The 17,967-nt window shown below is 45.1% G+C and overlaps 1 protein-coding gene across 1 annotated transcript in view; it reads right to left on the reverse strand.

Annotated features, from left to right (window-relative positions):
• Positions 1–17,967, reverse strand: part of CEP112 (centrosomal protein 112) — a 217,300-nt gene that overhangs the window by 35,448 nt on the left and 163,885 nt on the right. Inside the window, exon 23 of the mRNA XM_081162815.1 lies at positions 17,514–17,663. Within this exon, the coding sequence (XP_081018941.1) occupies positions 17,514–17,663 (150 nt within the window). The remainder of the gene's footprint in view (positions 1–17,513; positions 17,664–17,967) is intronic.

Raw genomic sequence — 17,967 nt, forward strand, 5'->3', positions numbered from 1 at the left:
ACACAGCTAAGCACTTTCACAAGCAAGAAAAGGCAGTCCTGTACCAGAGATGCTGCCCAGAAGTCAGCCTGGCAAACTGTTGAAAATTGGTGAAGCTGGGTGACGGGTAGGTGGGGGTTCTGCATACTACTCTCCCTACTTTTGTGTGTTTGAAAGTTTCCATAATAAAAAGGTAAAAAAATTTAAAGCATTCCTACTTAAAAAACATGAAATCACCATATCCTTCCTTTCATGAAGTTTGAATTTACTATCTTACTTCAGGGAAAACAGATGATTCATTCATCATCCAGTGAGTGGGAAGGATCTAGAAGGATTTCCCATGTATATTTTGGACACAAAGTGAAGGAAGCAAGGAGTGGAATTCATAGTTTGACCTAAGGAGAAGATAGCTGGGAAGGGAAGGCCTATTTATATTTTATGGAGATGTAATTTACATACAGTAAAATTCCAGATTTATTTTTTTAATGGTGATGGTCTGTTTTACATTTAAAACATGTGACATGATTTAAAAATATGTGTCAAAAAGTATCTGTTAAGATGATAACATTTTTATATAGACCTTCTTCGACTGATTGGTTTACCCATCCAACAGCTATGACCCCTGATCTGAGACTACAGTAGAGACACTAGTTATAAAGGGGAAATATGGGTGACTCTCATTTAAACCTTAACAATGCCCACATTTAAGTAGCATTACTTCCATTCAGTTTACAAATGGTGCTGACAGTATTTTCTGATGAGTAGGTTTTCTTTGACATGTAAAAGGACATAAAAACAGCAAATGTGTGTTTTTTTCTACTACTGCTAACTAAAAGTTAAGGGGAAATGAAATAAAAGCAATAAGCTTACTATTTTTATGTCAGATTTGTAGACTTTTTTTTTTTTTTATCACATCTTAAACAACTGGGGTACAGCAAGAAGACTGGGTCCTGTCCCCAGAGGAGGAGATGCGAATCTGGGGCCAAGAAGGTGACACAATGGCAGAGTGACAGTTTTACTGGGTGGTCTCACTGGCTATTTACAGAGGCCACTCTAGCTCCTGTTTTATTTTATTTTTTCAAATAGGCTACATCTACTAACAAAAGTAACAAGTCTTCTTCAGCTGAAATGCCAGTCAAGATTTCTTTTAAAGTGATTTCTCCACTCAGACCTTCCCAGGATGAACAACAAATCACAGAACAGTTTTACTGGCGATTCTGCGGTAACGGAGGAGAGTCAGACTGTAGATCTAAAGAAAACCAGACCCATGGTTACTGCAGGGCTGCTAATGCATTTAAATCACAACAGTGTAATTTTTTTTTATGGTTTACATTCAGGTTTTTAATTTTTTTTTCACATTCCAAGCAAGCACCTTTTTTAAAGCCTCATAATTCAGTCTCGTGATAACTGGCCTGAAGAAAAGGGGAGCTCTGGTGGTTTTAACCCAACACATATGCTATGCTTCACATAAAGCAAAATTCCTTTCAGGTGGAAACTTTTTCGTTGTTGCAACAAGCCACACAGATGAGAACTGCACTTTGATATGAGCGGTTGCTACAGTTCTGATTAGGCTACTGACTAAAGACAAAAACACTGTGGCCAATATAAAAAAAATAAGACAGTAAGAAAATTCTCGTGTGTTCTCTCTTCTCTCACCTATTTTTGGTTCTTTAAAATTCCTCAATAACTTCCTTTAAAAGTCCTAGAGATGCACTTTTAAAAAAATCAGTGTTTCCTGGTCTTCACAGAGGTTCCAGGAAAAGAAACCATGCTATCCAAGGCTCTGATGATCTAAGGAAGCTGGAATCTCCGCAAGCGCCTCATTAACGTTTCCCATCACACAGGCCATCCTGACAGTTCCCACATCTCCTCTTAAGGTAGCCAGTGCACTGCTCGCAGGAAATTCAAAGCACATTCCCCCCATCATCCAGGCAGCTCTACTTGTGAACAAGTTCTTATCTCGGGTGGGAAAAATCTAGGATCAAGTTCAAGAACCACAGCTAGGATTTGGGGGATCACAGAGGAATTTCCTCATTCGGCCAGTGTGATAACCGCTGACACTTGGGCTCAGTGTCTGTGGACAGCATGCAAACTGCTCAGCCTCAGTCACTCCTCCGGGCCAGCCCAGGGAAGAGGGGACCCACAGCCATTCGTTCAGATCTTCATTTTCTTACCTGGCTAATCACTCACATATGCGATGCCTGGAGCCTGCAGCATCATTCCAATTTCCCCCCACCCAACCGTGATTTCTCCTCTATTGCAACTGAAGTCAAGGTCAATTTCTCCCATGAAACATTTCAAATCTAGAAACGTGTTCAAACTCAATGGGCACGAGACACTAGTTCTAACAGGGCTTTCCTGCTGATGATTCCTGAAGCTCATCTCCACACATTATCTCCCAAATCCTCTTCTGATCTGGCATCTCCAACTGCCTCTCTCATCATGAGACAATCTGGAAAATGGCAATGGGGAGTAGTATTACTCCTACTAGATCTGTCATCTGTATTTTTATGATTTTGTGTATGTGGTCATGTCAGGTGATAAAGGAAGTCGTTCAGAAGGTTGCTGGCACATTCCTAGTAACGCCGAAGGTGGGGAGGAAGAGAGCCGTCGGTGAGCCTGCCTCCAGCACCTCCACTTTCAACAGAGAGTGGACATTTTACATGCCAGCCAAAGTGTTCTTTTTTTTTAACCTTGGATACTGTGCTGTCCAGAGCCAATACTCATGAAAGAAGTTTAAAAATTTCTGTTTAAACCACTTACAATGAGAGGATTTACCAAGATCCTGTTTAATGTTCAGCTGACACATTGTCAAAAACATTTATCACGCACCCTTTTGAAGTTGCTTCCACTCCGTGTTAGTTATTAAAGCTCAGATTGCAGTTAGTTATCAACAACAGCGCGGACACGTGTGAGTGTGCTGGTGTCAGACTCTCAGTCTGATTTCTGAGCTGCTAAGCAGAATTAAATTCTCCTGATCGGAACAATGATTAGCGACCTGGTTTTCACGCTGACTGCGCAATCCAGCTGATTCCTGCGATCGCTTCTCTGTGGGCCCAGGAACAATGAGGGGGACTAGGAAATTTCATTTACATTTTATCATGCTCCAAATGCAAGACTCTTCAGCTAGAAGAAGGTGCGCGTTAGGCCAGGCTGGAATTCTCCGAGTACAAACCAGCAAACAGCGACCTACATTATTGCGAGTTCTCTGGCAACTGAAGTCCTCATATAAATTTCTTCACACTGAGAATACGTCCAAGTTCACATTTTTGCCAGAGGAATCAAAACTCTTTATAGACAATTCGACGGGATAATAGTTTTTAAGTGCCTAGCATGTGATAGACATCATATGCAGAAAGCTGGATGAGACGTGGTCTGACCTTCACAGTATCACAGAAGGTGCCTGGTAAGGACCAAAGGCGGGGAAGTGAGTGCCCGAAGCATCCAACTGAGAGAACAAAAGGAAGAGGGTCGGACCGAGGAAGAGGGTCAAAGACCCCGTGGAGAAGCGAGCAGGTCGATGCAGAACGCAGGCCATCCCACCAACAGCTGCGGCTCTGCGAGACGCCAACGGCATGGGCTAAAAATGAGGGAGGGTCTGCGTCCGGCGGGAAAACGCAACGTAATATATGTAACAACCAAGTGTAATGCTTGGCCCTTGTTTGGACCCTGATTCAGACAAATCAACTGGGAGCACCTAATTATGGAGCAGGTAGTAGATGACACTGAAAGAAAACTGAATCTTCTCAGGGACGCCATCGGCACTGTGGCTCTGTGAGAGACGGTCCACGTTCTCCGAGAGCACTGCGGGACAGACACACCGGGTAGAACGACACAATGTACTTTAGCACAGGAGGGAGGGAGAAAAGGCCGTGGCATTGTGGCTGAATCCGTGTTGTTAAAGTAGGTGACTAGTACATGGGAGTGCATAGTACTAGGCTCTCTACTCTCGGGTATGTTTGGAAGTTTTCATAAGACAGAAAAAGCCCATATGAAATAAAGTGATACGGGGTGCACAAGGAATCAGGAAAGTCTTCGGGGGGGTGGCACGGGGGAGATCCTGAATCAGAGCTATAGCTTTGACCGGCAGAGGTGCCGGGAGAGAACTGCCTGCCAAAGAAACAGCACTTGCAGAGGTAAATAAGAAGGTGTCACCAATAAGACAGACAGAAGATAAATATCAGGACAGAAAATAAATACCTCTCTCTCCATGTCTTTAAAATCTCTGCAGAAACTGAAATATTCTGTATTTCTATGTCAGGTGGAAAGTAGCCTGGAGAAGATGATGTCTAATACAGCTTATATCTCAGGCAGGAATAGTTTCAAAGTCTTAGAAATATGGCAGATTAAAATGCATGCAAAAATAGTGTGGAACAGGACAGGGTACCCGCACCGTCATCCTCACTGTGCGGCCACTGCCCTCCTCCACCTGACTGGCAAGGCCAGCAAACGTGTAATTTCTGCTGGGCCATGAAACCCTTCAAAGGGGTTGGAGCAGCAAAAAGCCTTCTGCTCTCTCTCCAGCAAATGTAAATTGTGACCAAAATAGTGCTAGAAGGTAAGCTGGGTGCGAGCCGTTAGGGCCCTGCTCTAGTTTTCACTCTCAGAGAGGAGTGAGCAAGTCTGTCCCCTGACTAGGTGGGTGCTGTGGGTGCCATTCAAAAGCAAGGACTGGATGGGCTCCGAGCTGAGCTCTGGGCGAGCAGCACAGAACCGCAAGGAAGCTTGTGTTCGTGCCAAAGGTCACCTATGCCAGCTGAACTAGCAGGTGCTGGGTAGGAAGGAGGGGGATACTGGGCACACGACCCTGGAAGGTAGACTCAAGGCACAGAATAAATGGGAACCACATCCGAGGGATTCAAAGCATACCACGCAGACAGCCCAAACCACAAAAACAACCATCTCCACGCATTCATCATTCTCACTCTTCCTGTGGCCTTTTCTGGTTTCTGAACTGTATAGTAAGGTCGGGAGATGGTATGTGGCAAGTGAGGATGCTGGGAGCTCTACGGAAATGCCTAATATGTGAGTAGAGTATGGCTTTCTAGCTAGTGGTCTGGGGTGTTACCAGGTATGCAGACAATTAGAACCTGCTGATATAATTAACATTATTACACAGCCTTCTGAAATTGCTATCTTTATTTTGGGCAACTACAAGACCAAATATGCAAAAGATACAAGTTATATTAACTTTAGAAATAAAAACATAAGAAAATCTAAATATAGCCAGTTAAGGAAAACCTATGTTGTCCAAAAAACAATTTAGAAGTTATTTTAAGAGCAATACCCAGTGGTTGTGCCTCACGTTGATTCCTACAAAACACACTCAGGTGATGGCAAAATTCACGAGTATAGTCCATTTCTATCCCCCGCATTCCTTAATAACTGGTTTATTCCCATATTAAGTGACTTTCTTTCCTTCTGTAGGCTCCTCTCCAAGGAGCTGAGGAACACTTTGGCGACCTCTTCGCTCTAACTGTGGCCGCTCACTGCTGTGTATAGCACTTCTTGGCCACCTTGCTAAAGGAGTCTTCAACTCAATTCCCTGAGCCCTGAATACCTTTCTTGCCTAAGTCATGCAGCAACCTTACCTTCTCCTCTTCCAAAAGGATTTGATGTTTCCTGAGAGAATAGGTCCCTATGAGCTCCAAATATAATCTCTCTCTGTAGATATACAGTATATACCACATACATTCCTGCCCAGGTGTAAGCATGAAACATTTCTAGATAATTCTGATTGGTATATCTAATTTACTTTCAACAAACCAGATATTTTGATATTCTTTTTTTGACTATATAATATCAAAAATTTTACCACTGACTTGATAACTATTGGCTACTTATATGCAGATGAACACTGCCTAACAGTCTATACATCTGTCAGTTGATTCAGAAAGTGACCCCGTCCTAGCCCCTCCCTTTCCCAACTTCTACAATTATGGGACCTCAGTGTCTTCATTAATCGGCCACTTGTGTTCCTGGTCATCCTCTTAGTCCCTTCACTTCTTCTCCTCTGTAAACGTGCTACCCAGAAACATGCTACTCAGCTCTCATTGGGAAACAATTTCCTCAGCAAAATAAATGTGTCTACTTTAGGACTTCTCACTACAGCGCACTCCTGTGAAGCCAGAAGCCCGAGCTGTCCCTGGAAGTGGCCTTTGAAAGGGCGTCAGGGCCCCGGGCAGGGCCGGATGGGCAGCGGGGGCTCTTTCTCACACCCTTGCAACCGTAATGACCTCAGATATAAGAACTGCTCAGCCCCGGAGAGAGAGGGGCTCCAAAAGGACTCCAGAAATGGAACATAAATAAGGTTTTGAAACCGATTTGGTGATTTTCAGAAACGCCGCATTTTGAGCACTGCACATAATTTCTCTCTTTCCGTTTGATGAGTGGTTTTTCCTCTCTGGCGTTTGAACCCCAGCTCTTCTTCCTGGCTGTGGGCTTCACCTCAAGGCAGACATCTGACAGGACGCAGCCTCACTCAGTGTCTTCAGAATAGTAGGGACACTTTGTACAAAACACTGCTTCGAATTGTTTTTCTCGAGTCATTTTTTACAGGCTCCCTGGCTTTCGAGCTTTAATTTCCCCTGCACATTACCTCTCGGAAAACGAGCAGCTAGAGAATACGTGTGGAGCGCAGGCATGGGGGGCGGAAGGTGGAGGCGTTTCAGGGGCCTGGCCTCGGGGCCAGAAGAAGTGAGAGGAAGACAAGCGAAGCAGCCATTCGCTCTGCCTTTCCCACGGAAGGTCACTTAAGTCAACAGGTCTTGTGGGCTTTTCTAGGTCTTATTCTAAAACCAAATGGTGCCGATTTTTTTTTCTTTTGCCTGGAAATATATTTTTCCTGACAATTCTTCTCTATTCAGATAAAATTCGGTTCATCTCTTAAACTCTCTATACAAACATGCTGGGTATAAAGGTGAATTTTTACTGTATCTTAACTGGAGATTGCGTTTACTATTTTAATTTCAATCAAATATTTACTATGGTTCCACAGAGTATAATCAATGATTAAATTTTTGCAAAGTGCCTCCTCCTTCAACTGGTCTCACTAGGAAGACGGCCTCTTCATGGGCCCCTTATTTTAATGTCTATTTCACTAGTAGTTAAACATGGACTTGTATTAAATTCTGTTGATTTGGGGTTGGGGGCAGATTTGGTTTAACCTTTTTTTGGACATAGGCCAAAAAATTCCAGTCTTGGGAGGCTGGAATGGCCAAGGAGGTCTTCCTAGGGACAGAGACATCTAAGATGAGACCTGGAGGATCAAGAGTCAGACAGGGGAAGGGGCAGGAGCTGGAGATGACAGCAAGTTTGTCATAGGTGAAGTGCAGAGTTGAGGGACAGAGGGACAGTGGGAGTGGGGACTGCAAGGAGCGAAGGGCTGAGATGGCTGAGACAGTCAGGCGGTCATGGAAACTTAAGCCTTGTTAGAGCATCTGGGCTGCATCCTTAGGCCCCTGGGGACCTGTAAAGCAAAGGTCACTCTGGGTGTGGTGCAGAGGCGGGATGAGGGGGGCAACCCTGGGGGCGGGAGCCTGCTCAGAATTTGAGAGAGCTGGTGCATCCCTGCACCAGGGAAAGGGCCCTGCAGATGCAAAGAAGAGGGTGAGCCAACATGAGGGCCAGAACCAGGCAACCGGCTCTCTGTAGGAAATGACAGAGTAGGAGGGCAAGCTCGAGCCCAGGGTTCTGGCTGGGTCAAACAGGCGACAGTGCCATTGACTGCACTTGGGAACACAGGAGCAGAAGCAGGTGTGAGGTGGTTCAGATAACTTCGGTTTTGGACGTGGTGAGTGTCAGGTCTGGGGGGCATGCCGAGATCTGTGGAGATATCCAGGAAGCTTCCAGGAAGACCTGGGATGCAGTAAGAGCTGGGAGAACTAGGCTACAGATAGAAAGTTCCCAGTTGTGAAAATATGGGTGGATGAGACGGCCTACATGAGGTCACTGAATCTAAAGAGTAAGGAAAGCTGACAGCACACTGCCACACCCCCCTCCACACACCCATACTGGGAACAACAGGGGTTGAGGGCAAGACAGACAACGAGGGGCCATTAACGTGACAGGAGGGAACAGCCTGCTACTGAGTCAGATGCTGCAGGGGAATCAGGCAGACAAGGATGGGGTTCCCAGGGGACTTAGCTACAAGGATGCCATGTCAACCCAAAGAGCAGTTTTGTGGAGTTTCTGGCAGGGCCCCAAGTCAGATTGTAAAGTAGTAAAAAACAAGTAGGAGTGGAGTGTAGACAGTAACTAGAAGAGACTGAGAGAGGTTTACTTCATGTGGGATATGTTTGAACATACCTCAGACTCTTATTGGATAGGGGCTTTTAACAATTATGTATATGAAAGATTTGAAAAGGCACTATTCTAAATGTTTTTCGAGAATTAATTCATTAAATCTCACAGCTCCTCCTCTAAGTCTTATTAGTTCCATTTTTTGAAACGAGGAAACTGAGGCACAGAGAGGTTAAGTGACTTGGAGGCCCCAAGGTTTCTAAGCAGTGGAGCCCAGACTTGAACCCAGGCAGTCTGGCTCCAGAACCCACTTTAGGAAGCGCTCTACCTCTCTCTAACGCAATACATGGAAGATAGTGTAGAAGAATGTTTTGAGCCTTAGAAAAATGAAAGTGGCAACATTAAGAAAACTGGGTTCACACACTTCACAGATGGGCAATAGTTGGAAAATTACTCAAAACAGCACAGGGTATGCCATCTCCATTCCATGTGCTGGTGGCTTCCAAAGATAAAGAACACTGTATTGATCCCTGGATTTTTTCATAGAAAGTCATCTGAATGAAATGTATTCTCAAAATAATCGCTTTCCTCTTGGAAACTACATTATGATGTTAATAATGAATTTATTTTATATTCTAACAGGAGCCCAAACTGTTTCTGTGTCCTTTCCATGATGGACAGGAACTTAGATACTATTTATTACCTATTCCAAGAAAAAATTAGGCCAAACTCAGAGACTTTGTAAATAAGTATTTGCAAATATGATTTAAAAATAAAATGAAATTAGATAAGCCAACTTGGAAAACAGAGAAGTAACTAAGTACACCTCTCTGAGGCACACCAATATTTGCTAAAATCTGAAACTAGTTTTTAAGCAACAGTGAGATACTACTGACAAAAATGATTTGCTGCACGAAGACTGGCAGCCCAGCAAGGTCTGTCTGCACAGGAAGGCGAGCTCGTGGGGAGGAACCAAGAACCCAGCTCTCTGGGTGAGAAAACACAGGCTGGCTCCGCTTTTGAATTTGGAATGAATCTGCCACTAGGAACGGCAAGAAGAGAAGACAAGAAAGAGCAATTGGGAAGGGGAGAAAAATAAGGCTTGTTGCTAAGAATGCTGCTGCTTTGTTTTATGAACTAGTCTATTTGTTTTGGCTCCAGCTGAACTCAAGAATGTTTTCTGCATATTTTACAGCGTAGTTTAATAGACATCAAAGGAACGATCTCTCCTTTCATCATTATTTACACATAAAAATAATGCAATTTGTGGTGCATGGAAGATGTTACCTCTTAAAAAGCTCTTGAGCCTAATTTATTAATTGCTTGAGATTTAAAGTTAAACAAGGGTGAGATGCAAATCATATGTTGCCCCGAAATATTTTACCACCAAATCCTGTTTTATTAATGAGATGTTGAGCAGCCACATGAATATTTATTTGGGTGGCTGGAGGGCTCTATGAAGACTCCTGGAGCAAGTGACAGAGACATAAAAGCAAATGGTTCTCTCTCTCTTGAAGGAAACGGGGGCTGTTTCTTTGTTTTTAATTCCTCTTCCCTCTGTGCTCCCAACATGAAAGCATTCCTGCAACCCACCAACCACCCAGATCTCTCGCTCCAGATCTTTAGTTTCAGCTGCTAGTAAGGCTGCTATGATAGCAGCGGCCTCCTACTGACAACCCTGCAAATAACATTTTGGTCTTTTCTGATGGCTTGACAGACAGCATCCCATTATTTTGTTCCAATTATACACATTTGGAAAACATGATGTGTGTATAAAACCAGGCTTTTTTTATTAATTTATTGATTTTGATTTAGTGCCCTGGAAACTGTGTAAAGCTGTATAGATTAACTCTCTCATTAGATATTTCCTTATGCAACAAATCTCTAAAAATATCACTATCTAAATGTAAAGCACAGTGAGCTGGGCCCAGCTGAAGACGTTTCCAGGATTTATGAGGCGCGTTTATGCAGAATCGGTTATGATAATACAACTGCTTATTCATGGCTTCACTTTCTCCCTCACTGACAATGTATAATAATTGGTGAAAAATACATACGTATGTATGTACATGGGTATATGCATTTTATCTTTTTTGGAAAAGTATATATACTCACACACACATATACATACATTCCAATTCCTTTTTTAAAAATATCCTTATAATCTCAACTTACACATGTAAACATAGGGCCATATACGACAGAAATACTTATGCAGTCAGGTGCTAAACTTCTGTAGCAACCAAGATGATCTGAAACCAAGTCCAACAACAAGTCATCCTGCTCCAGGGCTCTTCCTCCCATCCCAGGCCAGCCCCTCCCCTCTCCCACCGGGGCCTCTTCTGCTGCCCTCCAGGCTGCCTACCCCACCCCTCAGGTTCCTAAATTACTCTTGAGCCGCCCCCCCTCAACTTTCTAGTCCTTCCAGTGAGATGAGCTCATCTAATTGTTAGGAAGAAAATCTTATTCGGGTGTGAATGACTCCAAGTAGCAGACTATGTTAAAACATCAAGGATGCCTGCATCTTGAGAGAGGCCTTTGCTAACCCAAAGGCCTAGATATTTCACTGCATTCTGTGTGTGTGTGTGTGAGAGAGAATCCCTACTTCTTTTACCTGCAAGGTTGGTGCTAATGTGCTTAAAGCTGCCTTAACAAAAAACCAATAATAGACAAAATTCAGCATTTAATGACTAGAGATTTTGAATATCAGCTATGTCTTATTTTGGGGTGCACAGTACTGTGGGTGCTATGCAGAAACCAGAAGTATGAGACATAAACATTGAGCGAATCATTGCAAACACTAAGCATTGATAATGGAACTTCATAAAAAAGGACCCCAGGGATGGGGGCAGCCAGGAGTCTTCATGGAGGAGGTAGCTAGGATCTTGAGGTGGCCTTGCTGATACCTGACAATCAGAGGATGAAGAGGAGGCTGCAGTGAGGAGGGAGGTATGCAGCATGAGTGGAGGCAGGACGTGGGCACTGACAGGCACTGGGGACAGTGAACAGACCAGTGGACTAGAACTGAATGTGCCCACTGAGGAGCACTGAGAAGTCTGGGTGGGCTCTGCAACGGCGGGCAGAGGAGTTTGACCTTGACGTTATAAGCAATCCTCTCAATTCAACTTAGTAATATGACATTGTGAGGAATTAAAATATCATCAAAATTATCAAAAGTCCTATACCCCCCAAATAACCAGTTACCCATTTTTGGACCCATTCTTGAGACCCATTCAGGAAATTTTCAACGTATGACATTCTGCCTTCTTCACTCACTACGTATTGGCAATCTTGTCTCATTTTCACATGCCCCCATAATATTCCATTGTATGAATGTATCATAATTCATTTTCTTCCCTAGCCTTTTGCTCAAAAATATATTGTACATCAGCTCCTATTAGTGGAACTGCTGGGCCACAGGTTCTGTGCATTGAAAATGGTAGCAGATACCCCCACACTGCCCTCCAAGAGCTGCACCCATTTACACTCCAGACAGCGGTGCATCACTGGGTAGTTTGCAAATTCACAATTTATGCCCATCACGTGGCAGCCAGGCCCTTCAAAACTTTGGCATTTTGACCTACATTTCTTTGATTATGAGTGAAAGTAAGATGCTGTCACATGCCTGTGGGGTGTTACTTTCCGTCTGTGAACTCTGTGTGCTCTTTTTGTCCACTGGCTTGCCAGCCTTTTCCCACTATTTCTAAGTGCTCTTAGGGCAGGCCAATCACGGACAAGGTTTCTCTGGCAGAGTTCCCCACGCTCGACTGGAGCTGAGGGCTTCTGGCAGGGCCACCAGCTGAGAGGAGGCTGCTTTCCATCAATCGCGAGTTGAGTAGGGCCCGGAACAGGGTCATATAGGAGGAATGAGAAATACATTCTAGGACCCTGGTGGGCTGGAGATGACCTGGGATGAAGGAAAGGAAGGGCAAAGATGGGCCCAGAGTGTCTGACAGGAAACAGAAAGACAGGTAACCCTGAGAGACTGCAAAGAAGAGCCAAGTTGGACAGGGAGATGATAGTTCAATGTTGTAGTTACCGAGTTTGAAATCGGCGTGAATCCTCCCAAAGATGATTTCCTGGCAGCGTGTGATATCGGATCCAAGCAGGAGCCAGGCCAAGGCTTCTGGGGACTATCCCAGTAGAAGTGACAGCTGAAGTCACAGAGGAGATGAGAGCGCCGTGGAAGGGAAAGGGGAAGCGAAGCCCAGGATGCGGCCTGAGGAACCACCCATGAGGAGGGAGAGGAGGAGTGTCATATAAACCAAGACACGACTGAGCTTCTAGAGCAAGGGTTGGTGAACTATGGCCCAGAGGCCAAATTTGGAACCTGGCCTGTTCTGTAAATAAAGTTTTACTGACACATAGCCACACCCACTTTTTGACATATAGTCTAAGGCTGTTTTCAAGAGCTGAGTAATTGCTACAGAGCCTGTATGGCCCATATGAACCATCCAGCCCTTTATTGGAAAAAGCCTGCTAAACCCCATGCCAGAAGGAAGACTGCTGGTCACTACAGTCACATGCTACACGGAGTGAGAGAAGAAGTAGAGGCCGGAAACACCACTGCATTTAAAGGAACGGTGACCAGTTACTTGGCTCATTTTCTGTATGATACTGGGATTAGAATAGGGACTTTAAGGGAATATTTGGAAGAGCTGAATCAGACACATCAGAAAAAGCAGAGCAAGTGGCTGGTCGCCAGCTAGGAAGAGTAGCAAGAGGGACAATGGAATCCCACCTGTCCACCTGTCCAACCCACTCCCCTTGTGCTGAGAAGGGTTGAGGGTCACCTTGACCATGGGCATGAGCACTAAAAGTCAATTTCATCAAGAAAGTGGGGGAAAGGGAGCTGTTGTGGCAGTGGTATGCTGATGAATGTTTGAGACCTATAGCTGCGTGCACCGATCTCCACAGTGCGTATCCAGCAGGTCCCCCCAGGTGGGGCCAGCGCTTCTACTGGGTGTCACAATCACCAATGCTGAAGTTGGGGGATGGAGTACAGAAGACAAGAGCAAAGCACTGAGTTCTTTAGGAATAAATCCTGAGAAGCAACAGATAACATCATGATGGTTAAATGAAGAGGTGTGAAATTCAACACTGATAATGGTGAAAGAGGCTGGTCAAGAATCCCCAGAGACTGAGCAGAAGCCCAGCCTCTGCCAGAGAGAGTGGGGAAAACAGCCAATTAAATCAAGACATCCCAAACTATGTAGTTTGACCAGTTTATGTAGTTGACTAGTTTATGATGAGTATATTAAATCACTATCAAGTCCTTTGATAATTAGGATTCTACGTAACGCCATGCTTCTGAATATACACGTGTATGTAAATATACATAATTCTGTGTAACTACTCATGTACAACGTACACAGCAATCGTTCAGTAATTTGGGTTGTTCAGGCTCACAATTTACATTCCAGCGCTCATTATGCTCACCACATTGACTTTGAAATGGTTTCTTATATAGTTCAGAATTATTAAGCATTAAAATATTTCTAGTTATTTGTTAATTTTTTAAATACTAAAAACTAAATGATGCCTATGTATTCCAGTATTTGATTAACCAGAGCAATGCATGTTTTGAACGATGGGATAATATTAACCACAAATAGCCACAGAGCAGCTTCTAAAGAGTAAAATTCCCCTACTCCTGGTGGAGTCCTTGTTTTCACCTGATTCTCTCCATCCCTCCCTCAGTCACTCATGCATTCACTCATCAAACCCTAATGGTTCCTTGGTATACACAAGGCAGTGTTCCAGAGGCTAAAAATATTTTTCACAGTTTGAAGGATTATGTCCACTGAACAAATAATCTTCAACTAGTCTTTAAATGAAATAAAAATGTGCCAGCGAGCAGAACTGGAGAAAAGGTAAAATGATTTGTTCATTGTTTCTTGGCTCACTTGTTTTGCTTCCCCCTGCCTTAGGAGGCAAGGACATCATTCCCTGCCACACTGTACCCAAACTTATTTCCCAGGGTGTCCTTCCTGGAAGATGGCATGGATGCTTCATGCTACTCTGGCTGAATGGCTCTGCCTTCCTTTCTGAGCGAGCAGCCGAGCCTTCCTGGGTGGGACGGAAAATGTATTTCTATTCTTAGCATTATTACTTCTAATTCAGGAGGACACAAAGAAAGGGCCACTTCCCTCTGCGCCCTTGGGATGTGCATGCAGGGGAGGTGAGAATGAAATAACTAACAGGTCCTACACAAAGGCCTGGATGCTGGGCGCCGAGCTTTCTTTCTGTTTCTCAATTTTGCTGAGACCCCGCTATGAGCCTCGCAATTTCATTCTTTGGGAAATAGATTCCTGTAAGCTTTTAGCACAGTGAGAATTGCCCAATCTTATGAAATATTCCTTCCCCCCCTCAAGCCCTTCTGGTAACAGAGACCAGATTTCTAGACACCCCACTGGCAGCCGACCTTTCCCTGTGAACTGCGGTCAGTGGCCGAGGGAGAGAGCATCAATGCTCTCAAACCTCTTTTCTGTGCCTGCGAGCAAAAATTTGACAACATTTCTCCTTGATATGAAATCTCTGCTTGGACATCTGGCTTCACAGTGAGGAACTTTCAATACACTGGCTTCAAAGAAAGGGCTCAGCCCTGGCGGGGCGGCGGGGCCAGCACAATGTTGTGCGCTCCATCTACAGAACCGTTTCCTCCAGCTCCCCCAGTGAACTCTGGGAGCCGAGGACGTGCTAACTAACTTTAGATGACTTGGCTTCAGTGGACAGACTTCTGGGGGCCTTCCAGGAGCATACGAGCCAAGCTGTGGGGTGCTGTGTTAGAGCTGCCTAACCGGGCAAATATATCCCTGTTACCAAAGATCTGAGTTATTTCCACATAGCTGCTTTTATACCGTGAAAAGTGAAAAGGCAAGGGACACTTTGGTGTTATTATGAAAACAACTCTGACAACTAAAACAGTGTCAGAAGCCCATAGGAGTCCGAGGACACCACCTTGATGATCCCTGGTTTGGATCCCAGAGTGTTTCATATGCCTGGCTGATGAGTGTGAACCACCCTGCAGGCCACAGAAGGCCAGTGATGGATTTTAGGGAGCAAATCACATGCCCATATTCGTATGGTCACTTTATGGACAGTGTGGGAGATTTAAGAGGGTCGAGCAACTGCCAGTGGTTCTTCCTAGCAGGGAGAGCAGTGCACAGGGTCAAAGATGACGAAGGTCTGACTAAGAAGGCAGGAACCAGTGGCTGGGAAATGGAGATGCGTTTGGAGACAGTTAGGCATTAGTTCTAGGAAGTGACCTCAGAGAGGCGAAGGAGAGGAGGGATTCGCTCAAGGGGACTTCTGGAACCTGACTTGAGTGACGGGGGTGAGGGAGGCTTTAGTTCAGATAATTGATAGGAGAGGAAGAACAGGCTGCGGGTAGGGAAGAGGGGGAGGGAGATAAATTCCGTTCGCGATACGCCTCGGTTGGGCAGCCCCTGGACTACCCACGTGAAAATGTGGAACAGTAGTCAGAACCGTGGACTGAGCCCACGAAGAGTCTGGGGGGAGGTGCGAATCGGTGCAAATTCAAGTCATTTGCATGGACACTCACACGAGGGGGCGAGACTGTCTAGGGAGAGCGCACAGAGCACACAGAAGAGGCCGGAGTAATGCCGGCGTTTAAGTGCCGAGAGGCCACAGAGCAGATGGCATGGGAGTGGGAGGGGGGTTTCGGGGTGGCTGGACTGGGAGAGCGCTGCCGTGGGGTGAGGGGCTTCAGGGACTGGTTACGTGGCAGATGGAATCATTGTTCCTAGACACTCACGCTCTCCCTGGAGCGGGCACATCATTTCCCTGCCCAATGATGGCAGTGGGAATGAGACTGAGGCTGCAGAGGTTTTCTCCTGCCCATCCTTTCCCATGCCCATCATCCACCACCAGGAGGACAGCTCAGACAGCTAGGTATCCAAGGAGGTTGTGCAGATATGCACAGCAGGTCTGAGCCCAATCTAAAGCCTGGACTCAAACCCAGCCAGTCCACAGCCTGCAGCTGAACCACACCAGAGGTCTGTAGACACCTTGCAAGAAAAATGAATATCAGTTTTTTTAAGTCACTGAGTTTGGGGGATTGTTTCTTATGGAGCATTACCATGGCAATAGCTGACTAACACAGGTTCCTTGTTAAATATTATAAAGGAGTCAAAGAGGCTTCTAATATCAAACAGTGTCTCATATCACATGTAGGGGGAAAGAAAAAGCTCACAGATGGAAATACATAGGAAAAATCTCAATTACAAAATAAAATAAGTCCTTTCTTCTAAAGTGAGGAGGCTGGATATAATGGCTTCCAAGGTTTTGTCCATATCTTAAGGTTTTTCACTCTATTCACGTTGCCAGGCTTAAAGGGTATATATATGAAAATAACTTACATGAACACTAACTTTTCCCTAAATTACTCAGATCACCCACAACAGGCTACAGAAAGCGAGATGGGGGTAGGCAAGAAAGGGCAGTGATAAAACCCAAATGTTTCTTCTCTTTTTCTTTGCTTTGTATGCTGACTCCACATGCTTTAAGCATTGCGCTAACAAAGTCACTGAAAAATAATCTTTTGCTGGGAATTCTTTAAAAATTTTTGCTCTCTTTTAAATCTTATTTATAAAGGTTTCCAGATGCATATCCTCGCAGATTAAACACCACCTGAGGCAGACACTCACAGTAACATTCACTGCTGTGAAGCCAAGGAAAACCCACGTGGAGATCCGACTGCCTATCACCTGGAGGATCGGGGTGCAGGGGTTTTTCTGTTCTCTGAAAGGTGTGACTCTCTGAAGCCGGTTAGAAACCACCTAGGTTCTCGGCAGCCAGGCACCTCCCCTGCACTGTCAGAGCACATCAAATGGCTGGCATTCCCAACCCCCAACAGGTTATTTCTCACTACACAAATGCATAATAAAAGGATGTGGGCAGAGATTGGGATGTAAATTGGAAGCTGACTTCTGAATTTATTAGCCAGCAGTTCTGGCCTAAAGAGTCATCCTAATGTCAAGAGACGGTTCCAAAGTGGTTCTCAAGAAAGAGGCCCAGGCAGTTGTCGAATATTTGTTCAATGTGAGTGGATAGGGCTGGCCAAAAATGACTCTTGATGCTGGCATGTGATCTCCAAGAGGGAGCAGGCCTGAGTCACCGGATACATCAAAGGTAGGGGCCAGTGAATGGAATCACCACTGGCTGTGCGAACAAGCCGGATACCTGCATTCATCCGCCCGCCGCCGGCCCTCAGCCTCCCGTTAATTGCGCCGCAGCAGCCGGTACCACCGGTTCCCGGAGCCTCCGATTACCTTGACTGCTCGCTCATTGTCTCTAATCAGCTGCTGCTTCTCATCTTCGAACTTCTGGGTGACGTCCTGCAGCCGCCTCTCTGCAGTGAGCTGCTGCCGGCTGCTCTCCTCTCGCAGGGAGGAAACGGCCGCCTGGAGCTCGGCGATGGTCTACAACGACAAGGGCACGCTGTCACTTGCATTCCTCAGCGAGAGGCGTGTTTCATACGTGCTTATGCTCGACAAGAGGACAGCGCTGGCAAAACTCAGTTTCTCGCACTGAATATTGTCAATTAACATATCACACATGACAATGCATGAAATTCCACCCAATAAAAGGCTGTAATAAAATGGTGAGTGGTGAGCAACTGCTGAGCCAAATATGCTTGGAAGACGTTTCCGCGATAACATTCCACAATATTTACTCACCAACAGAAAAACATCTGTGATCTCCAGAATATGAAACGCGTCTGAT

Source organism: Miniopterus schreibersii (genome assembly GCF_964146895.1).
Source record: "Miniopterus schreibersii genome assembly, chromosome: 16".
In the NCBI taxonomy this organism is placed as follows: domain Eukaryota; kingdom Metazoa; phylum Chordata; class Mammalia; order Chiroptera; family Miniopteridae; genus Miniopterus; species Miniopterus schreibersii.